At 44.3% G+C, this 23,453-nt stretch overlaps 2 protein-coding genes across 4 annotated transcripts in view; one reads left to right on the top strand and one right to left on the bottom strand.

Moving 5' to 3' along the window:
• Positions 1-959: 959 nt before the first annotated feature.
• Positions 960-4,144, bottom strand: HPS6 (HPS6 biogenesis of lysosomal organelles complex 2 subunit 3). The gene has a single exon (XM_027062920.2). It carries the CDS (start codon positions 3,954-3,956, stop codon positions 1,548-1,550), a length of 2,409 nt encoding a protein of 802 aa, XP_026918721.2. The 5' UTR covers positions 3,957-4,144; the 3' UTR covers positions 960-1,547.
• Positions 4,145-7,608: 3,464 nt separating this feature from the next.
• Positions 7,609-23,453, top strand: part of ARMH3 (armadillo like helical domain containing 3) — a 174,827-nt gene continuing 158,982 nt past the window's right edge. The window contains exons 1-2 of one of the 3 annotated variants that reach the window (XM_027062918.2): positions 7,609-7,741; positions 20,968-21,080. In XM_027062918.2, coding sequence (XP_026918719.1) covers positions 20,979-21,080 — 102 coding nt within the window. In that variant the 5' untranslated portion in view covers positions 7,609-7,741; positions 20,968-20,978. Of the gene's footprint in view, positions 7,742-19,748; positions 20,574-20,967; positions 21,081-23,453 lie in introns of those variants that run through there. The other 2 variants (XR_008292164.1, XM_053207305.1) reach the window with 2 other exon arrangements.

Genomic DNA, 23,453 nt, shown 5'->3' with positions numbered 1-23,453 from the left:
ACTTTCTAGTTGACTGACCTTGGTCAAGTAATCTTTCTAAACCTTTATTTCTTCACTTGTAAAATGGGGTTACTATTAGTACTTTTCTGATGAGGTTATTAGAAGCATTAAATGAGGGACTTTTAAAATGTTTATTTATGTTGAGAGAGAGAGTGAAAGAGGGAGAAAGAAAGTGAGCAGGGGAGGGGCAGAGAGAGGAGAGAGAATCCCAAGCAGGCTTCATGCTGTCAGTGCAGAGCCTGACCTGGGGCTTGATATCAGGAATTGTGAGACTATGAGCTGGACTAAAATCAAGAGTCAGATGCTCAACTGACTGAGCCACCCAGATGCCCCAAATGAGGGACTTTTTAAAGACCAATAGAGTGCCTGGCATATATTAAGTACTCATAAATGTTAATTACTTCCATTAATGGAAGTGACCAGTTTAGCCAACAAATTCAAATTCAACCACTCCCTCCATTACCCACAGCCCTCAGCTATTCAAAAACATACAAACCGTGTGTATATTTCTAGAGTGTTTTCCAACACCAACAACAAATTCTCTGTAGACTCCAATTGGGTGTCCTACATGTCAATTCAATTCTGACACTAACTACCTGGAGTTAGCACAGAACCCACAGATTAAGGGCTTAGTCCCATAAGACTGCCCCCACTTCAAATGCCAGTTGCAAGTCACTGGTACTTTCCATGCTATAAATTGGTTTGATAATTTGCTAGAATGGCTCACAGAATTCAGGGCAATACTTTAATTACGTTTACTAGTTTATTACAAAGGATACAACTCAGGGGTGCCTGGATGGCTGAGTTGGTTAAGCATCTGACTTTGGCTCAGGTCACGATCTCACGTTTCGTGGGTTCAAGCCCCATGTCCGACTCTGTGCTAACAGCTCAGAGCCTGGTGCCTGCTTTGGATTCTGTGTCTCCCTTTGTCTCTGCCCCTCCCCCACTCATGGTCTGTCTCTGCCTCTCAAAAATAAATAAACATAAAAAAAAAAAAAGAATAAGACCCCCCAAAACGCAAAGGATATAACTTAGGAATAGCCAGATGGAAGAGATGCATAGGGCAAAGTACAGGGTGGGAGTATGTGTGTGTGCAGCTCCCAAGCCCTCTCTGAGTAAGTCACCCTCCCAGCACTTTAATGTGCTTTACCAAATTTCCTCATTCAGGATTTTTATGGATTTCAATCTCTAGCCCCACTCCCCTCCCAGGATGTTGGGGATGGGGCTAAAAGTGCCAACCCTCTCATCACTTGGGTCTTTCAGGTGACCAGTCCCATCCTTAGGCTGGGTGTCCCCACCCTAAATTACCTCATTAGCATATGTGCAGGTGTGATCTAAAAAGGCTCCTTATGAATAACAAAAGACTCCTATCACTTAGGAAATTCCAAGGGTCTTAGACGCTTAGACAATATTTAATACATATATATATTATGTATATATTTTTTAATTGTTCCAGAAGAGAAGAGTATTATTGCACGCAGAACTCCCACCCTGGTCCCCACCAACTCCTAGGCACCTTCCCGACTGCTGTGTCCTAGAAATAATTTTTAGCCTGTGTCAGTCACACAGAGGCCCTGTCCAGATGGTGCCCAGGCCTCCAAGACTGGGTGGTCTGATGTCTGGAGGGTAGTCATGGGTCCCCGAGGTGGGGTGGGGGGTGGAGTGCCCGGGTCGCATAGGATGTCCTCATACAGGCTTAGAACCGGGCCCAAGGGCCGTCCTTGAGCCCCAGTCTGCTCCAGCAGGGCTCTGAGCAACCCCACAGTGAGAGGGGGCTCTGTCCCAGGCTTAGGGAATGGGGTGGGGGGCTCCAACTCATCTGGGAGGTGTGTCCGTATTAGAAGCAGGAGCTCTGCTGGAGTTAGGTCTGGTGGGCATAGGCGGCGAAGGTGGGGGAGATAAGCATCAAGTCGGCGGTGCCGGGCAAATTCGGCCAACAGCAGTTTGAAGATCTCGCTTCGAAGCAGGGGGCTGGAGGGGCCAAGGGCCAGGCCTGCCTCCAGGGCCCGCTGCCACTGCTCCTTTTGTACCAGCTGGCCCACAGCTTGGAGCACAGCTTTGGGCCGCCCACTGCCCAAGAGCAGCTCCAGCTCCAGGGCCTCAGACCTGGTCTCCTCCTCACCCAGTACTGCCAGGGCTCGGCGATACAGGGGCAACCCTGGGCCCCCTGCTCCCCAGCCCGGCCCACCCTGCTGCTGTGCCAACTCCACAAAGGGTGGCAGCCATCGAGGCTCCAGCCGGCAGAGGCACTGGCACAGGAGTTCAAAGAGGGGCAGTATCCCATTGGGGGGTTCCTTTCCAGCTGAAGTACCCCCCAGTACCTTCTTCCACACATCAGGGGGAGCATGGGACCTCAGCCTGCCATTCCCATCTGGCTGCAGCTGCAGGGCCCTGAGGACTGCACCCCAGGCTGCTGTAGGAAGGGCTTGGAAAACAGTGTTGAGCTGGACCAGCTGGTCTCCCATCAACTCGGTCCTCAGCAAACGTGCCACTTCGTGCTCTGCCAGCTCAGTCCAGCCAGCCTCCTCATCATCCCCAGCCACCAGGTGGGCTTTGAGCTGATCTAAGGCCCGGTAATCTCGAAGCTCAGCCCTCAGTGTGGTCACTAGTGTAGATGGGGACACATGTCCCTGGAGAATGGAGGCCAGGGCCTGAGGCGCCCGGAATGTGCTGTTGTGTTTCAGTTCCTCTGGGGTAAGCTGGGCACCCCGTAGGCTCCGCCGCTGGTAGTACTCGCAGGCCTCCTCAAACACCAGGTCTTCAGCTGAAGGCACTTCAAGGCCCTGTGGGGCTTCCCAGCCTACTCGAAACAAACCCAAGGCTGAAAGCAAACGAAGACCCCCTCGGGTCTCCAACTCTTCCTCATCCTCCATGCCAGGGGCTGGGGGTGCCAGTAAATGTACTCGGTCTGTACTTAGGACCTTTCTCTCCAGCAGCTGCCCGCTGCCCATGTCCAGCAGTTCCAACGTGGAGCCCAGCACACAGGCCAGAGTACCATGAAATGTTCCCAGTGCTGCAGACCCTGCCAGGCCTACAGGTGCCTCCTGCAGCGTGCCTACAGTCCGGGTACCCCCATGGGTCTGCACCAGGCTCACAGTGCCCCTGAAGTCAAGCAATAGCAGGCCCTGGGGAGTTGGGGCCCAGGTATGTACAGTCAATGGCTTCATGGGGGACAGCAGCCCAGGAAGGCCTCGGAGCAGTGTCCGGAAGTCCCATGTGTCCCCTCGTACGGGATTCAGGCTCTTACAGTGGGAGAGGCCAAGACATGGGGCAACCACCATCACCTTGCCCTTGCCTGGGCTCCAAGTGAGCAGAATATGACCCACACCAGGCCAGGTGGTGGCAGTGGGCACCAGGAAGAGGTCCTTGCGGGAGGCCAGCAGTCCAAAAGAGGGGCAGTGGTGCAGCAAGACATGTGTGCGGCCCAGGTTGGTGCCGCCCTCTCCGTTGGGCTCCAGGGTTCGGAAGCACACGCAATGGCTGAAAGCAGCAGGCGGTCCCAGCTGGCCCTCCGCGCCAGCCTGACGCTCCTCGCACCACACCAGGCGGCCTCGGAGCACCGCCACGGCCACCACATAGGCTCCACCGGCTGGACACAGCTCGGTACTCCTCAGCAGCCGCCAGCCAGGCCCCACCCCGGCGCCCCACACCTCGGCTAGGCCACTCTCCCACACCAGGACCAGCGCCGGTCGCGCCGGCCACGGCAGGAAGAAGGCGTCTAGCGGTGAGGGGTGGCCAGCGGGCCAGGCACGCTCCAGCTCCGCGTCGGAGCCACGCACCGCCACCAGCAGCTGTGGGCACGGCGCCCCCGGGGATCGGAGGAGCAGCAGGTGGCGGCCGTCTGGGCTGCAGCGGACTTTTATGGCTGGGTCCGCGGCCAGCAACTCCCGGAGCCGGGCCGCGCCGCTAAAGTGGCTGAGATCCGAAAGCTGGCGCAGAGTCCCCATACGCTTCATGGTGCCGCCGGTGCCGGAGCACGCCCGGGCCTGGCCGCCCCGTGGGGCGAGGCTCGGCGCTCGGTCCGGGTTCCCGGGGGAGACAGAGCCGGGCTGAGACTTCCGTCCCCCGTCGATGAGGTGGGCCGACGCCAGGCCTGAGAGGCGGCTCCACACCGCCCCACCAGGCTAACTCATGGCTCCGCCCCGTTCACGCCCCGGCGGCGCGACCCCGCCCGCCAGGGGAGGAGCCACGGGAGTCTCGCGGGAGGGGGCGGGGAGGGGGGGAATGAGGCTCCCGAGCACCGAAGGGTCTCAGTGCGTCCGTCCTTGTCAGCCCTACGCAAGCTCGTTGAGTCGGGATGTAGGCCCGATGCCCCAGGCCCCAAGAAGCCAAGAGCCTTACTCAGGAATCTCCCAGTCTGAGCCCTGAAGTGAACATGTCATACTCCCAAGGCTTTTCTTCCCCCCCAAGCCTCTCTCTCACCCCAACTCCTTAATTCAGTTAGTCATGAAATTTTTATTGAGCACCTACTAAGTGCCCAGCTGACTAGATAGCCTTGAACCAAACAAAACTCCAACCTCACAGAATTGACAATCTAGTGGAAAATAATAACAGTTTAATACTTATATGGCACTTGCTGTGTAACTCCCCCACCAACCCCCACCCAGCAATAAGCCCCTAGCACAGATATGGAAAATGAAGCACAGAGAGATTAAGGAAACTGACCAAGCTCTCACAGCTATTCACTGGGTGGAGGTAAAGGTGGGATTTCAACCACAAGCAATCTGAATCCTGAGTCCTTGCACCATACCTCTTTACTATATCAACAATTTATCACCCAAACTAAGAATTTGCTAAAAATCAAAATTAAAATATACTTAAAATTTTTTTTTAATGTTTAATTTTGAGAGAGAGACCGAGCAGGAGCGGGGGAGGGGCAGAGAGAGAGAGGGAGACACAGAATCCCAAGCAGGCTCCAGGCTCTGAGCTGTCAGCACAGAGTCGTAGGCAGGGCTCCACCTCACAAACCAGGTCATGAGATCATGACCTGAACTGAAGTTGGTCGCTTAATTGACCGAGCCACCCAGACGCCCCAAAACATACTTTAAAGGCACCGAGTGTATGTAATTTCTCTAGCAACACCTACACATTGATATGCAGGGGTCCTTTCCACCCCTGACTGCCTTCTCAGATGATATGGTATTCCCCCTCCCTCCAAGTCCAGTCCCTCCTCATGAGTCTGCTTCTCCCTCCTTCCCCCAACAACTTCAGTGAGAATTTGCATCAGCCTCATTCTGTCCTCTTGCTCTCAGCATAGAAACACTCTCCAGTCTGCCCTGTCTTATAACTCACTCTTTCATCCTCGTCTCCCCACTACCCACCCCACAGTGGCTTCCTCTCCTTTTCCCTTCAATCAAGTTTCTTGCAAAGATCCTCTAGCATTTGCTGCCTCCACTCTCTCTCCTTCTATTCATTCCTCAAATCACTACTTATCTGAAGTAGATTTTCCTGATGTCTTCAAGGATATTTTTATTTCCTTTTCTAAGAAGGTTGACAACATCCTTGATAGTCCCTCCTGTGATTTCCATGGCATCTTTCTCCTGTTATTTTCCTCTTTTTTAGATAGTACTTGGTTCATCAATAAATGTTGGTATTTAAACTCTATTATGGGCCTGATCTCTCTCTCTTTTCTCTCTCATTCTTTCTTTTTGTTGTCCTCTTCTTAGCCCATTCCTTTCTCATGGTTTGAACAATTACTACTAAGTTAATGGCTCAAAAATATTTATCTACAGTAGATATGTCTGCTGAGCTCCAGTAAAGGGTACCCACATGTCTACTAAATATCTCTGGTTGAATGTCTCACGGCATTTCAATCTCAACATGTCCTAAACATCACCTTCCTCCCCAATTTGTCCTCCTCCATTTGTTTCTAGTTGTCACAGGATTTATTTCATCTTTGTATCCTCACTTTTAGACATGAGCCTGGCACAGAGAAAGACTTCAATAGATGTTTGGTGAAGGAATGAATAAGCTTGAGTGGCCACATGTCTGTGTGTGTGATATCACTGAGGAAACTTTTGGCTAAGAGTTACAGAATAGTTACAGAAATAGGCCCTCTTAAGAAAAGTGAAATTTATTCGAACATAAGGGAGGAGAAGGCTTGGAAAATGAGCAGGAAGCAAGATACTCTTTGAAGGCCGAGAAATAGGAAGCACGACTGTTTTTCAGCAGGAATCATCTGGCCAGGGTATACTTGTTATGAATAAATTTTGACCATCCCTTCATTTTTGCATCTTTTGGCCAAGAGTCAAAACCTTGGAGGCTGCACCTAGTGGTCAAAGTCAGGTCATATGAACTCACTTACTTTGGCTGCTCAAGGTCTGGTTTTCTACCAAGAATATACCCAAAGGAAGAGGCCCTCAGAATATGAGAGGAAGGGTTCAAGGCTGGATAATCAAAACAATATGACATAGGCCTTTTATTATCCCTGTTTTTCAGATAGGAAACAAAGGTTTATTTATTGATTTAAGTATATTTATTTTTAGTAATTGCTACACTCAATGTAGGGTTTGAACTCACCACCCAAGATCAAGAGTCTCATGCTCTTTCTACTGAGCCAGCCAGGCACCCTGTAACTAAGGTTTAAAGGGCTCAAGTAATTGTCCAAAGACATACAGCAAATAGGTAGCAGTTTTAGGATTCATTCTCACAGTATTCCAGAGGTTGTGCTCTTACCTACTCAGTGTATGGCCTTCTAAACTTAACCCTTGTCTGAATCTGTATTTAATTAACTTCTTTGACATAGGCATGGACAGTGTGTTATGTTGCTTCACCTTTATACCCTCTCCTTTAAGACTTGGCTCCATCTTCACCTTCCCCCAGGAAGCCTCCAGAGATTGACATGGAATTTTCCCTTCTCTGAATTTTCAGAGCATTTACAACTTGAGCCTTCCTAAGCCTGCCCTTGATAACTCACTGTCTGATTATTTATTTATTTATTTATTTATTTATTTATTTATTTATTTATTTAAAATGCTTATTTTTGAGGGAGCACAAGCAGGAAAGGGGCAGAGAAAGAGGGAGAGAGAGAGAATCCCAAGCAGGTTCTGTGTTATCAGCAGGCAGCCCAAAGCAAGGCTTGATCCTGGGAACCTTGAGATCATGACCTGAGCTGAAAGGAAGAGTCAGATGCTTAACCCACTGAGCCACCCAGGTGCCCCAGCAGCCTATCTTTTTTAAAATTTTCCATTTTGTACAGAGAAAATTGAGACTCAGAGGAGTTACTTGCCCAGTTAACCCATGTTACTTTGAACACACTAGGCACAAAATACTGTTTGTTGAATGGATTTGTTTCCAATTTTTCATTTACAAACTTGCCATAAACATCTTGGAACATATATCTTTATTCCTATAAATGGAATTGTCGAGTTCAGAGTCCGCTGTATTTAAAAAGTGTGTATGTATATTTCTCCCATATTTGAAAATCTGCTATTGCAGCTTGTGTCCAGTAGACTCTCAATAGATGTTTCTTTGGCTAATTTATTTCTCGCGGTGCATTTCGGGAGTTGTAGTCTTTGCGATGATTGCTGGGAACCATGGTCTGAGCCAGGCTCAGGAAACGGGCGTGGACGTACCTATCACACAGCGGGCTTTAGGACCCGGCGGGGCACCGTGGGCCGGGGGAAGGGTCGGGGGAGGTCGGGAGCGCGTCCGTGAGCCGAGAGTAACAGCGGCGTCGGTGGCGTCGGGAGCGAGCGGGTCCGGGAGCGGCGCGGGTGGTGGAGGAGGAGCCCGGGGCTCGGTAAGCGGCGCCGGCCCGGGTCGGTCCCCGAACCTGACCAACCCCTGCAGCTCCTGTCGGACTAGGCCTTGGCCCCGAGGCGGTCTGGGGGCGGGGCCTGCGCTCGCCTTGGGGACGAAGGTGGTGGCGGGGGGCGGGGGGGAGGGGGAGGGCAGCTGCTGAGGCGGGCCGAGTTTGCGTGCGGCTAGGAGGCTGGGCCCGGGCGGCGGAGGGGGCTGGAAGCGGCTCGCTCCTCCAGCGGCTGGTCCCTCGGACCTTCCGGTGCCGGTCACGGCCCTCCCACTCCCTGCTGGGTCCTCCTAGCTGCCGAGATGCTGACCTTTGACCCGAGCGTGGGGCTGATCCTGCCGCCTCAAGCTGCCTCCAGAGCCTCTCCCACTCAGCTTGTCCCCACTCGAGGGAGGCCTTCTGCCCAGCCCAGCCTGGCCCTGGGATGAGGGCCCTTGGACAGGACCTCTGAGAAGGGTTAGAGGCAGACCCGGTTGTCCTGGAAGGCCCCTCATCCTGCCCCCTTTTTCAGTCTCTGACGGGCTGCAGTCCACCTTACACCCAGAATCAATGAAGCGACCGTGTTTTCTCAGGGTTACTTGGTGCAAGCCTGGGAGATGAACCTGTTCCCAGGCAGGCGTGGGGAAGAAATAAATAGAGGAAAAGAAGCAGGTTCTCTGAGGAAGGAGAGCTATCAGAAGCCAGGGAATGCTGCCTTTGGAGACTGTGGAAGTGCGAACTTGGGCCAGACTGAAAAATGTTTCTGGATCATCAGACCTTCCCCATTTTCTTTCTCTCCAGAAAAAGTTTTGAGCTTAGTGAGGACGGTTTCTTTGCTATTCTGAGTTCCCAGTGACTTTGTAAACCAGGACAAGTATGGTTTGTGTTCCTGTCTTAAGCACAAGTTAATGGAATTATTTTGGGTGTGTCTTCAGCTGGATTTGTGTGCACAGTACTTTCCTAGGGGAAAGTTTTTGGGATATCAAGTCTATCAGTCTAGGGAAAGGTGGATCCTTCTTGTTAGGATTGTAAAGGGGGGATTCCCACTCTTCTTAGTCAATTGGGAAGCGTTTATGACTTTTTTTTTTTTTAAAGTAGGCTCCAGGCCCAGCTCAGAGCCAAAGCTGGGGCTTGAACTCAGGACCCTGAGATTGAGACCTGAGCTGAAATCAAGAGTCTGACCCTTAACTATCTGAGCCACCCAGGTGCCCCAAGACTATTTCATTGGATGTTTAGGCATTATAATTCACTCATTCGTTCAACATTTGTGTAATAGAATTTTTAAAAACCCTTGAAAACTCAAAGCAGTTGTGACAGTTGGAATCTCACATAGAGTCAAGTTCAGAAATCATAAAACTTGGGGAAAACAGCCAATCACAAATTGGTCCAGGATATATGAAGGTGAACTGTTTATTCAACACACATTTATTGAGTAGATACTATGTAACTGGCCCTGTGGTTAGAAATAGGAGTATCTTTTCTCAAGGACATCAGAGAAACATTCATATGAAAATTATAGTGCACTGTTACATATCCATATAAAGAAATTTATACAGTGTGAAGGGAATATTGCCATTGTGTGGGAGAGTCAAGGATATTTTTGCAAGGAGGAGTTACTTTAGTTGGGTTTTGAAGGATGAGTAGGAGCTTGTACAAATAAGGTGTTCCAGTTCAAGAGCACAGCATGCACAAAGGCATGGTGAAAGTGTGACGACAAGAAATAACATGATGTTTAAGTATTAGAAATTTGTCCTAAGCAGGATGTTTGGTGGGGAACTTGCCATGAGGTAAGACTGAAAGGAAAGTAGGGAGCCATTGGAGTTATTTATGTTAGGGAGTGACAGATGTATGAATTAAAGTAATGAGAAATGTGTCAGTGAACTAGTTACCTAGAGTCTGAATAACGTGTGGCATTGGGAACGAAGAGGAGAGGTATGGATTTTACAAATATTTCTGAGATATGCAACATAACTTAGTGACTAGGGAGAGAGTAGGCTAAGGTTTGTAATTTGAGAGATTGGGTGAATGGGCATTTCACTGACCAGGATATGGATTAGAAAAAGTAGAGCAAATTTTTAAGGGTTGGGGTGACTATGGAAACAGGTATAGGGGGGATATCTGGTTTGTTGAGATCACGTTGTTTGTGGGGTGTGCACAGGGAAGTGTTAGGAGACAGCTGGAAGTAAGGAGGCCTGGCGAGCTTAATATCTTGGCCATAGCTCTCTGTAGGTGAGGCCATATATGAAAAAATCCTGGGGAAAATGATGTCTGTTTTGTTTGTTGATAAGGAAGAATTGGAATCTGCACTTCTTGCATTCAGCAGTGAGCTTCTCAAGGCAGGTACCATAACTTAGTAATTTTGGGTCCCCTTTTTGTCTCATGCTTTACCTGTGCCATTATAAGGTCTTGATAAATGTTAGTTATTAAGCCAGCAAGAAATCCGTTTACTTAGTAAGGTTGCAGTTACCTGTTGGGTTTTAAGAAGATTATGAGAGTCTGTCTTAGAATTTTCGTTTTATACTTAGGTGGTATTCATGAGGCTTGTATGGTTGAACAGGAAAGGAAATGAAGAAGATATGAGTGACGTGCTGCTTGAGGAGGTTCAGGGCTTGAACAGGAGATGGACAGTATTAATTTACAGGAGGCTCCAGCTCATTGAGAAGAGGTTCTTACAATGAATTCTCATTCTGGGAGATGTCAGAAAAATGTGATTTTCAGTCAAAGTTTCCCGAAAGCCTGTCAGTTTGGAGTTGGGTCCTCCTTATGAAGGTGCAAGCGTGTTCCTTCTTGTATAAAATAATTTGAAAGGGAACCTGAGGTAGTCATGTTTATTTAAACCTCTTCATCTGTATTATTAGTTTGTGCAAGTAGGCAGACTCAGTAAATTCATTTGGGACCAGACTGAATTCTCTTCTGTGAAGCTACTTCACCTCTAGTGGATGCAGACAGTGGCTGATACCTAGAGTAAGGATTGGGAAATTCCTGTTTTTGCCATTTGCTGCTTAGTCTTAGGAAAGTCCCTGAATTACTTCTACTTTCCTTTTTCCTTTTCTTTTAAACATTTTTTTAAATGTTCACTTATTTTTGAGGGAGAGACAGGGCGCAAGTGGGTGAGGGGCAGAGAAAGACGGAAACACAGAATCTGAAGCAGGCTCCAGGCTCTGAGCTGTCAGCACAGAGCCCGATGTGGGGCTCGAACTCCCAAACTGCAAGATCATGACCTGAGCCGAAGTCAGATGCTCAACTGACTGAGCCACCCAGGCGCCCCCACCCCTTTATGTATGTATGTATGTATGTATGTATGTATGTATGTATGTATGTATGTATTTTTGAGAGAGTGAGAGAGCGCACACTTGAGAGAGCACACATGAGCAGGGGAGGGGCAGGAGAGAGGGAGACACAATCTGAAGTAGGCTTCAGGCTCCGAACTGTCAGCATCGAGCCCAGTGCGGGGCTTGAACTCACCAACGGTGAGATCATGGCCTGAGCCGAAGTTGGTCGCTTAACTGACTGAGCCACCCGGGCGCCCCTATTTCTACTTTCAAGTGTAAGCTAAACACCCATTCTGAGGTGAGCCCTGTAGAGCACATGCAAGATGTGAATGCTGCCCCATAGTGGCTCATGTACCTACTGAATCAGGCTGGTTCTTTCCTAGTAGAAAATAGGGATGATGCTTGTCAGACAATGTCCTGACTTGACTGACTTTTCTTGGATAAGGTGGGAACGTTGATATTATGGATGTCAGTTTGGAGTTTCCGCAGAACTTTAACTGAATCTGGATTTTGAGTATTCCGTTAGTCAACACCTGATTTTTTGCACTACTGGGATATTCTGCTAGGACAAAGGACTACCAGAGAAGGATTTAGTGTCTTTACCACTTTCTATAGCTGTTTTACTTTGGCAAGTGAAATCTTCATTGTCAAATTATGGTAATTAAGTACCTACTACAATAGTACCTATCTACTTTAAAGGATTAAATAAAGTATATTTAAAGCACTGAGAACAGTGCCAACTATATAGTCAGTATTCAGTAGTGTTATTTATCATATATCACCTTGATTGGAAGGCTGTGCTCTGAAAGATTTGGAGGAATGAGTGATGAGTTCCCGCCCCAGGACTTCATAAAAGAAAAGTGATAGCCTGAGGGGATGGTGGCCTATCCTTTAGCTCTCCATGAAGAAATTCAAAGAGGTGGCTTCATGAGTGCAGACCTCACTCTGTTTTTATTTTGGAGATAAGAGAGACTTGGAGTGCCTAGCACTAAAAATCCATTAAAATGGAAAGGCATTATATGCTTCAGAGACAGTCTGTGGGGTGGAATTGGGGGAACCAGTGTCCCATGCTATGAGAGAAGCTGTGGCGAGGAACCACTTGGAACAGTAGGATGTGAATCCAGCAAGTGAACTAAATCCTCGGTCCTTCAGAAAGAAAGAGGCATGTTAGGAACTGGTTTGAGAAGGTAAGGGTTGGAGTTTGAAGTAGAAATCGTCTACATTTTCTTAAATGTTTATAGTGCTAGTATTTACCTTTAAAGAGTGTGGTATGCCTTTCGGAAGAATTTAGGGAGCAGATAACTTCTGCCTAAAGATTAGACACACACACATATACATACGCATACACACACATGTATACCCATGCTTCTGGAGAAATTGTGGACTTTTAGGAGAGCCAGGGCAGGAGACTATATTTCTGGTTTTATAAACATACTGCTTCTTGTGTATTGAGTGAATGGCCAGTGATCAGACAATGATAATATTTAAAATTTTTTTTTTCAACGTTTTATTTTATTTTTGGGACAGAGAGAGACAGAGCATGAATGGGGGAGGGGCAGAGAGAGAGGGAGACACAGAATCGGAAACAGGCTCCAGGCTCGGAGCCATCAGCCCAGAGCCCGACGCGGGGCTCGAACTCACGGACCGCGAGATCGTGACCTGGCTGAAGTCGGACGCTTAACCGACTGCGCCACCCAGGCGCCCCTGGACAATGATAATATTTGACTCAGCTAACCACAGCTTCTGGGGAGACAGGATTTTTATCTCCTTCACTTGAAGCATTTTAGATTACTGTAGTCAGTGTGTCTTGTAGTGATCTATCACAGATGGACAAACTGGGGCTGAGGTCCTAAGGGAGGGGATGCCATTGGTGAGGTGGTGTGGGGAGAATGAGCTGGGAGTAGGTGAGGGCTGCTCCAGTGCCTTTTCTAGAGGTGACAAGTTTTATTCATCCTCTCAGAATGGTCCTATGTTTAGATGTTCCTTTCAAAGCATTTGATGAGTTTCAATGCTTTGATGAGTACTTCTCAAACTTTAGTGAGTATCAGAATTACTTGGGATAAAGTTTTTCAACCTTGTTAACTTTCACATATTGAGCCAGATAATTCTTTGTTGTGAGGACTGTCCAGTGCGTTGTAGAATGTTAGCTTTCCCCTACCTAGTAGATGATAGTATCTCCTTTCCCAGTTGTGACAGACAAAAATGTTTCCAGTCATTAATTTCCCCTGGAAGGCAAAATTGCCACAGTTGAGAACCACTGACCTGGGGTGATTATTAAAAATGTAGACCCCTAGTGTCAACTGTACTAAAAAAAAAAAAAAAAAAAAAAAAAAAAAATCTAGACCCCTAGTCCTTATCTTGAAAAGTCTGTTTCAGTAGTGGGAAAAGGGAGCTTAGGGATCTACATTTTCAGGAGGCACCTCAGGAGGTTCTGAAACAAGTGATCACAGCTCAGTGGTAGCAAAGTATAATCGTTCCTAAGCTGAGAGCTGTATAGATTTATACTTGACTTGCTCTGCATTTCATCTTTCTGTCTTACCTTACTGTATCTTTCCGTTTATTATCAAATTTTGGTGGAGAATTATCCTTAGAGCACTGACTAAGCTCAATTAAAATTTTATCGGGGCGCCTGGGTGGCTCATTCAGTTATGTGTCCCAACTTCAGCTCAGGTCATGATCTTGCAGCTTGTGAGTTTGAGCCCCGAATTGAGCTCTGTGCTGACAGCTCAGAGCCTGGAGCCTGCTACCAATTCTGTGCCTCCCTCTTTCTCTCTCTGCCCCTTTCCAACTTGTGCTCGCTCTCTCTCGCTCTCTCAAAAATAAACATTAAAAAAGTTATTATCAATTAAATCTTTTTGTGGATATTACTGACTTTCAGCTGTTTTTTTTTTCTATTACCATTATTGGATACATCTATCAACTTTACTAGACAGATTCCTTTCCAGTGTTTTCTTCCAAGTTTTTCTACCATTCCATTCATTTGTATGTCTTTTTCACTTTACCATTATCAATATTTATATACAATATTTATATATATATATGCATGTGTCAGACACGCGCATATGTATCTTTTACTACTTACGGTGGCACTTCTACCCATTGGCAGACTAGAGTGTTGAAACTCAAGATATCTGGACATCCTAAAGTTTGTTCATTGAGAACTGGCCTGGAACCTCATCTCAGTTTCTCTGCAGATCCTCAGCTTTGTTTATATATAGGTTACACCACTTCTGCCCACTCTTCTGCCTTTTGAGAGACAGGGTAGCATAGTGTTTAAGAGCAGGGATTCTAACATGTGGCTGAGTTTGAGTCCCTACTCTCACACTGGCAAGTTTTTTTTTGTTATTTTGTTTGTTTGTTTGTTTTTGTAACCATTTTATGCTTTAGTTTTCTTATGGTAAAGTTCCAGGATCATAGGTCTGTGAGGATAAAACCAATTAATGTATACAAAGTGCTTATAACAGTGCCTGGTGCATAGTAAATGTTAAGCAAATGTTAATGTTTTGGTTGTTATTTTTGATTAGTGTCCTGAGTGTGCAAGTTGGGGTCCCTGCTAGTTCTAGTGTTTTGCATGGGTGCTGTTAATTTTCATATACGTATGATCGCACAGACTTTTTAAAAAATTATTATATGTTTATTTTTTAAAAATATTTATTTTTTAAAGTTTTTTTAAAATTTATTTTGAGAGAGAGAGAGAGAGAGTGCAAGTGCGTGGGGGAGGAGCAGAGACAGAGAGGGAGAGAGAGAGAGAGAGAGAGAGAATTCCAAGCAGGCTCTGTGCTGTCAGTGCAGAGCCTAATGTGGGGCTCCATCCCACAATTGTGAGATCATGACCTGAACTAAAGTCAAGAGTTGGGGGCATTTAACTGACTGAGCCAGCCAGGGGCCCCCAGACTTTTTTTTTTTTTTTTTTTAGCTCAAGGAATAGCTTACGTAATGGAAAGTGTACAACTTGATGATTTTCTTTCTTTTCTTTGTGTGACCTCCACTCTGATCAAGATAGAGCACATTTTCAGCACCTGAGTAGGCTTCCTTGTGCCACTTCCTCCCACTCATCTCCCCACCAGAGGTAACCACTGTTCTGACCTCTGTCACCATGGATTAATTTTGCTGTCTTTGAACTTCATATAAATAGAATCATTTGTTTGTACTCTTTTCTTTCAGAGGTTTTTATTCAACATCTGTGAAAGCGATCAGTATTTTTTCAGTAATTTGTTCTTTTAAATTTCTGGGTAGTACCCTGTTCTACGAATAAATTATAATCTTCCCATTCTGCTGATGGACATTTGAATTCTTTTTTATGTATGGAAAAAACTCACAAAAAACACAAAATACCCACTTCAGGAACCTTTCAACATTTCAAAAAAGAAATGTTTATTATAATCTAGGCATTTTGGCTCTTCTGTTCCTTGAACACGCCAAGTATGTTCAAATCTTGGAGACTTTGCATTTGCCATTCCCTCTATGCCTTTCCCTCTAACACTTTTGCCAAGACTTTCATGTGGCTGTTTCCTTCCTGTTATTTTGGTTCCAGCCCACATATTACTTGTCATAGAGGCCTTTAATCTCTCAGTCTAATGTAGTCCCCCTATATAGTTTGTCTTCAAGGTACTTATCACTTGTTTGTTATCTTTTCCCCACTCTAGAATGAAAACTCTGAAAGCAGAAATCTTGTCTGTCATGTTAACTTCTGTATCCCTAGTGCTTGGTACCAAAAAGGTGCTCAACAGATATTTGTAGAATGAATGAATGCCTGATCTGTGCATATGTTTTTTCTTTCTAGAAGATGGGCACATTGGTTTTTATTCATTTTTTTTTTCTCCTTTCCTTTTTCCTTTTCTCTCTCCTTTTTCTTTTCTTATGTACTGGTTGAAATGTTGTAGGATGTTTACCTCAGCATCTACCTATAGGTAGTGTTTTGGAGCTTCACTCACCAGTGAAGAGAGGGTGATACTTGCTAACAGTCCATTACCAGTATGAACCTAGAACCCCAGTCCATTAAATTTGGAAGCCTATAGAGAACTGTTCCATGGCCTCCCCCCGGCCCCCGGGTTTATTGAATTGAGATATAATTGTTATATTATTGAGATTATAATTAATATATAACATCGATATATAATTTAAAGTGCACAATGTGATGATTGGATACACATATACATTGTGAAATGATTGCCATGATAAGGTTAATTAAAACATTCATGCATGAGGCACCTGGATGGCCCAGTCAGTTGAGCGTCTGACTTCAGCTCAGGTTATGATTTCATGGCTCGTGAGTTCTAGCTCTGCGTTGGGCTCTGTGCTGCGAGCACAGAGCCTGGAGCCTGCTTCAGTTCCTGTGTCTCCATCTCTCTCTGCCCCTCTGCTGCTGCTGCTGCTGCTGCTCTCTCTCTCTCTCTCTCAAAAGTAAATAAACATTAAAATTAAAAAAAAAACACCATTCATCTATCATCTCACATAGGCATATTCATGTTGTTGCAAATGGCAGGATTTCCTTCCCTTTTTGTAGCTGAATGATATTCCATTTTATGTGTATACCACATTTTCTTTATCCATTCATTTATGGATAAGACTCTTAGGTTGTTTCCATAGCTTGACTATTGTGAATAATGCTGCAGTGAACATGGGGATGCCAGTATCTCTTTAATGAGACAGTGATTTCATTTCCTTTGGATATATACACAGAAGTGCGATTGCTGGATCATATCATAGTTTTATTTTTAATATTTTGAGGAACCTCTATACTGTTTTCTGTAGTGGCTGCACTGATTTACATTCCCAACACTGTACAGAGGTTCCCTTTTCTGAACACACTTGCCAGTGCTGCTTTTTACAGATTGGCAAATTGAAGCCCAGGGAAGGAAAGGAAATTAAAGTTTATAGAATGAGTGTATAAGAATTGGGGCTAAAACTCAAGACATTTTGCTGTTATTTAGTATTTTTTAAAACTTTTTTTTAATGTTTATTTTTGAGAGAGAGAGAGTGTGACAGAATGGGAGTGGGGTAGAGTGCCTTTCTCTCAGGCAGAGAAAGAGGGAGACACGGAATCTGAAGCAGGCTCCAGGCTCCGAGCTGTCAGCACAGAGCCCGACGTGGGGCTCGAACTCACCAACTGCAAGATTATGACCAAGCCGAAGTCGGATGCCCATGCCCCAACCGACTGAGCCACCCAGGCGCCCCAAGCTGTTTTGCTTTTAGATTTTTTTCCAGTTTTATTGAAAAATAACTGACATACATCAGTATAAAAGGCGTAACAGCATGATGGTTTAAAAAAAAATTTTTTTTTTAATCTTTATTTATTTTTGAAAGAGAGATGGAATGTGCGCAGTGGAGGAGCAGGGAGAGAGAGGGAGACACAGAATCCAAAGCAGGCTCCAGGCTCCGAGCTGTCAGTATAGAGCCCAACACGGGGCTTGAACTCATGAACTGTGAGATCATGACCTGAGCTGAAGTCAGACACTCAACCCTCAACCGACTGAGCCACCCAGGCACCCCTGTGGTTTTATTTACATATATTGTGAATTGATTACCTCGGGTTTCATTAGCCTCTGTCATCTCATGTAGATACAATACCAAGACTTTTGATAGATTAACTCTGGAAACTCTCTGGAAATTAGAGTGAATTTCTTTTAAATTAATTTTCTGCTACTAGAGTTGGCATGTATTGTGCTCAAGAAGACAGTAAAGTCAATGAATAACTAACTTGCTTAGTGTAACTAGCATTTCTTGTGTATTAGGCATTGGCAGAGTTTGGCTTTAGGTTTTAAAATCTTGATATTTGGTTGTTTTACCCTGAAGGGATATGAAATGATGTGCATTTAAGACAGTCGTGGCTGGATTGCCTTAAGATAGAATTCTTAAAAAGTTGTATGACTTGAGTCTTTCAGAGAGAAGTTGTTCTGTGGGTCATGGGATTGGCAGTCCCTGAGGTTTAGTAATAAAAGACTTCATTGATATACCATTTACTGTTGGGTTGGGGGATTTGAAACCATTCCTAAATTTGATGGTAAGTGAAATTAGGATTGATATGTTGCCTTATTCTTTTTTATATTTTGCCTATTATATCTTATTTCTGAGAAACTGTGTTAAAGCCTAAGATGGCATTTCTGTGGGATTACAGTGGCTTTGCTGTATTTACTGCTTCGCCAGAAGGATTTAAAAGCCCGGATCAACAGAGGTCATAGTGTAGTCGCAGAATGCTTTTTTTCCTTCCTCATGATGCCATAGCATTTTCTTTGTACTTTTACTCTGTTTCGCATGATTCGCCTAGTGCTGTGGGGTTATCATGTGTCTGATGTGTCTGTCTCTGCCAGTCGTTTGAAAGATCCTAGAGGATCAGCTCTGTAGTTTCATTTTTGTAACCCCATAGTGCCTAAATTAGTGTCTTAACCACATTTAGATTTTTTTTTTGTTTTTTTTTTTTTAAGTTTATTTATTTTGAGAGAGAGAAAAAACGCGAGTCAGGGAGGGGCAGAGAGGGAGAGGGAGGGAGAATCCAAGACAGGCTCCACGCTGTTAGCACAGAGCTTGACGTGGAGCTTGAACCCATGAATGGTGAGATCTTGACCTGAGCTGAAGTTGGATGCTTAACCGACTGAGCCATCCACGTGCCCCTAGGTGTTTCTTATGTGTTTGTGGTATTTCAGTGATGCTGAGAGAATTATTCAATGATATGTCTAGTCCAGAGCCTTGTTTTACTTGTAAGGAAACTGGGAAACACAGTGACTTGCTCCATTTCATCTAGGTGGCTGGAACCTAGCGTTCCAGTCTCAGTTTTGTTGGTTGGTTGGTCCATAATGCCTTGCTGCTCCTTAGCTGCTACTGGTTTTCTACAAACAGGAGGGGTTTTCTACAAAAGGGAGAAAAACCCTGAGAAGACATAAATAAATTACACTCACATTACGGATGTGTTCTACCAGTCAGTCTGGTATCTACCAGTCAGATATTTTACTTTCAAATTTAAGAGCAGAGGCTTAATTTCTGAAATCCCCCCTCCCCCAAAACTTTGTAATACAGAGTTCTACACTTCTCTCAGTCCTCAACCCTAGAGGCAATTTTTTCTATGTTCCATGGGTTAGAAGTGCTGGCAGGAGAAGGAGACTCTTGTCAGTTTCCAGTCACACTTCAGGCACCTTGGGTGGTAAATTCCAATTGTCTGTGATGGTGACAGAGAGTAATGAGACAAGGCTCTTGGCTGAATTCCCCCCCTGCTCCAAATGAGGAAGAGTGATGAAAAGAATTTAACTTCTTAGGAAATCTGGTACTTTGGATGGAATTGTTTTTCCCTCCTCTCCTATTCCCTTTTGCTTATTAGAAAGTATTGATTCTGAAATAGAGAAAGTGAGTTTATTAGATTTGGGGTGGACATTGATTAGCTGTAACCCAATTATAAATCCTCAGAGGGGCATGTTTGTAAACAGGTGCTTCTCACACCTAGAAACTAGTGGTTCCTGCTATTCCTGCTAATCAGCTGGTTGAAGCTGAACACATGAAAGGTCTGTATCTACTAAGTTTAGAATTGCATTGCTTTTGATTTATTTTAATAGGATCTTGCTGATTTCCAATTTATTTTCCCCCGATAAGGACAGCTTCCTCTTGACAACCTATTTAAAAGACACAAGAATGTTTTGGACAGAGGCTGTATTTCATGCTTTAAGGTAAAGCCATGATCAATATAGTATAAATTGCCCCAAAGAATCTTCTCTCTCTCTCTTTTTTGGTTGTTGTTGTTGTTAGTTTTTTTTTTTCCTTCAGTTTTCTCTGGACCATAGTGCTTATAAAAAAAGGATAAGATGTGCCAAAGATGCTGGATATCTAGTTGGAGAAATTTCCTGTGCTTTGTGTTTTTTGTGCTCAAAGGTAAATCTCCTTTTTGGCTATATATATTAGAGAAAGGCCATGTCTGAGATACAGTCTTTTAGGTGTTGGATGCATCTCTTCCTTAAATAAAATTTTGACTTTGATTTGAAACGTAGCACATATTTTCCAAAAGTCACTGAACAAAATTAATTTTGTTCTGCTGCTTTGGGTTTGTCTGGAAGTAAAATCAGCCTCCTTGCTACTGCCCACACTTGCCATTGGATGAGATTAAGTTTCACAACTAGAGCCTAGAATTTAAGAGAGAGACAGGAATTTTGTCAACAGTAGAAAGAATCTGGGAAGTGAGGGGAAATGTGTAAATCCACAGTGGAGACCTGTGGGATTTCAAGTTCTCCCTTGTAAAAACTTGAAATTCCTTTAAACAAGATGGGGAAATTGGGCGTGATTCATGGAATTGCTTCTATAAAAGAATTGAAAAATACTTTGAAGTTTGATCTGTAATAGTGTTATATATATAATTAGATTTGACAGAAGTAGATTGTTATATTTGGTTATTTTGAAATCAGATTTAATTTTTGTCCTTATAACTGCTATTTTCTGCCTTGGGTCTCTTTCCAGAGGAATTTCTGAAGACAGTCAAGTGCAGTGTGATTTATGAGGCAGTGAAGGCCAAGTACTTTGCAGTGCTGAGGACTTACTTACTTTGGGGAAATCAATGGAGCACATCAGTCTGCAGCACACTTCCTGCCTTAATGGTCCTGAGCTCAATCAATACTTGTAATTTAACTTCACCATCAGTCTGTGGGCAATGTGTGCTTTGTAGCCTTCCTTCCATCAACCTCAGATATATGGCCAGATCTATTCTAGTTGGAGCTAGTTACACTTTCTTTCCTGGTTTTGGATCTGGTGTAAGCCTTGTCCACTGGCAGGTTTTAAAGATGTAAAATGTGTTTTGCTGTAGGCCAAGCAATGATTTAAGCCTTGAAATTACCTGGTCAGGGGATGGGGTGTTGGACAGATGCACAAGATCTATTACATGGTTTATCATTTTTTTCTTTTTCTTAGAAAAGTTCCCATTGAGAGCTTTTCAACAGACCATCCAGCATCTTGGAGAGCATTTGAGCACTGACTGTGGCTTTCTTTTCACAGATTCTCTAACCATGGCACAGGTGGAGAAAAGAGGGGGTTTGCTCCGGAAATCTTCAGCTTCCAAAAAACCACTGAAGGAAAAAGTGGTGCTGATGTATGATGAGATCTTCATGGTAAGGCCTGGAGCTCTGACAATTCTGCACAGATTGACTCCTTACTTTCTTGTACCAAAATGAGAAATAAGCTCACCTCTGCCTGCTACCTTCTAGTTCTTTAGAGGGAGAATGAGGATGAGGATGAGAGTGAGCTCTCTCCTGGTGGAGATTATGATCATGTATTAATTTATATGTATTGTTGTTATGTTGTTCTTACAGATTGTTGCCATGAGCCGGGTAAAACAATTGAAAGGAGGGAGGAAACCTCGGGAACTTTTTTTTCTGAATATCTTTTTTTTTTTTTTAATGTTTATTTATTTTGAGAGAGAGAGTGTGTGAGTGGGGGAGGACCAGAGAGAGGGAGAGGGAGAATCCAAAGAAGGCTCCACGCTGTCAGTGGAGAGCCTGATGCGGGGCCTGAACCCACAAACCATGAGATCGTGACCTGAGCTGAAATCAAGAGTCAGACGCTTAACTGACTGAGCCACCTAGGCACCAATATTTTCTGAATATCTTTAAGAAACTTGTCACCCGCATGACCCAACTTACGGACTCTTCTATCCTAAATATTCCTTGAAGTTCCTTTTGGTCCTAGAATTCTATGATTCTAAAAGATGAACTGTTCTTTCTCTCTCAATCTCTCTCTCAAAATGAATAAACTTAAAAAAAAAAAAGATGAACTGTTACATTTCATCTCAAGTACCTAGTGGACGGAACAATTACTTAGTCTCTCTCATTGTCCAACTCTATAAGATAACTGATGAATTATTAGTGATTAGGTGGAAGATTTCTTTGGGTCTTCATAACTGCTGATTGACCATGATCCAAGCCTTTGTTTTAAAATTTACCCTGTCAGGGAAGGTGAGAGTAAATTAGATACTCTGCAGGGGTACTTACCTTCTGAAATTCTGATCATAGCTAGCATATGTAAAACAGAATAATACTTCTAAAAAGAGTTACTAAGTATTGAATTTTTACTATGTGCCTGGCATTATTCTAAGTGCATTACTAAGTTCATTATCTCTAATTCTGACAAGAATGCTGCAAGAGTGCTATGTTTTCACATATGCTATGTAAAAGAGCATTTCACAGATGAGGAAACTAGGGGTCACAGCTGGAAGGTGATGGAGCCATGGTTTGAACCCTAGTGTTTGACTCTAGGGCCCTTACTTGTTCATCTTTGTCACATGGCCCAGAATAAATAATGTGATCAAGTAAAACATCTAACTCTTGGGAAACCTTAGAGACCGTTTGATATGCACAAAATTAATACAGAATTGCGCAGATCAGCACAGTATGGAGCAAATGAGTGGGTACTTGGGTCCTGTTAGAGCTCTCTCTATATGAAGTAGGGTTGGCATACATAGAATTGTTGATTGCGTGAGCTTTGAGGATGGGAAGTGCCAACACCATGAGTAGTCTGAGTTTCATATATAGATAGCAAAATGACATCACTGAAGTGTGAGAGGCAGTGTGTGACCCCTCCTAGGAGAAGGGGATGGAAAGAAATCACTAAATGAGAACCTTATGAGAATGCCAGAAATGTTGCTTCTCTGTGTCATTCTTAGTTAAAAGTCCAGAAGAGATTCCTAGTATGGTATTTTCTTAATAGATCAAGAGTTCGTAACTAATGAATATATTAGTTGGTAGTAATTTTAAAAGGTCAACTTATGGGTGATAGTGGGCGATTGATCTACTGGTTTTATGTCATTAGTTTTCCTTTAAAGTTGAGGTTCTCTTTTTCTTATTTTGCTCCTGAACCAGAAGCCTCTGACTCTTTAGAACTTCTGTTTGAAAATTATTGCTAAGAAATTTTGGATTTTAGCACTATACTTTTGTTAACCTTTTGGACCAATTTGAATTAAGGAAGGCCATATTACAAGCTCTGTACAGTGGACTAAATGCATACAGGAGGGCAAGTAGAAGCAGTCAGGACAAGATGTTGTAAAACCATGCGGTATTGCTGATGTGATTCAGGTTCTGGATCCTGTATGGGTGTAAGTAACTTAACTTTGTGGATCCTCTTTTCTAAAAGGAGGATACAGATAGTATCTACTATACCTGGCTCTCTGGGCCATTGTGTTTCATTTATGTGAAAGGGCTTTGCAGAACATACAGATGCGATAGGGACATCATAATGTGACTATCTTAATCAGTTGGTTAGGTTTACTTCTTGCTAGAAGAGAAAGATTTGGGGGGAGACTCTTTGAGCCATTATTTAACTTCTGGCACGCAAATATGTATCTATGCACAGTATCTTCCATTTGGGGGAAAAAAACCTCCAAAACTGTTGTTCCCTATTATAGCAGTTTAGAATGACCAAGCATTTTCAAAGTTAATTTTGAAAGATAAGGTTGATTATGTGTAAGTGACCCTTTCAGATGTGTTCTT

Source organism: Acinonyx jubatus, chromosome D2 (assembly GCF_027475565.1).
Source record: "Acinonyx jubatus isolate Ajub_Pintada_27869175 chromosome D2, VMU_Ajub_asm_v1.0, whole genome shotgun sequence".
Taxonomy (NCBI): domain Eukaryota; kingdom Metazoa; phylum Chordata; class Mammalia; order Carnivora; family Felidae; genus Acinonyx; species Acinonyx jubatus.
This window is presented reverse-complemented; position numbering and strand designations above follow the sequence as displayed.

Bases quoted from the DNA above. Each gene is read 5' to 3' on its own strand.
- HPS6 (XM_027062920.2), bottom strand. From the start codon at position 3,956: ATGAAGCGTATGGGGACTCTGCGCCAGCTTTCGGATCTCAGCCACTTT.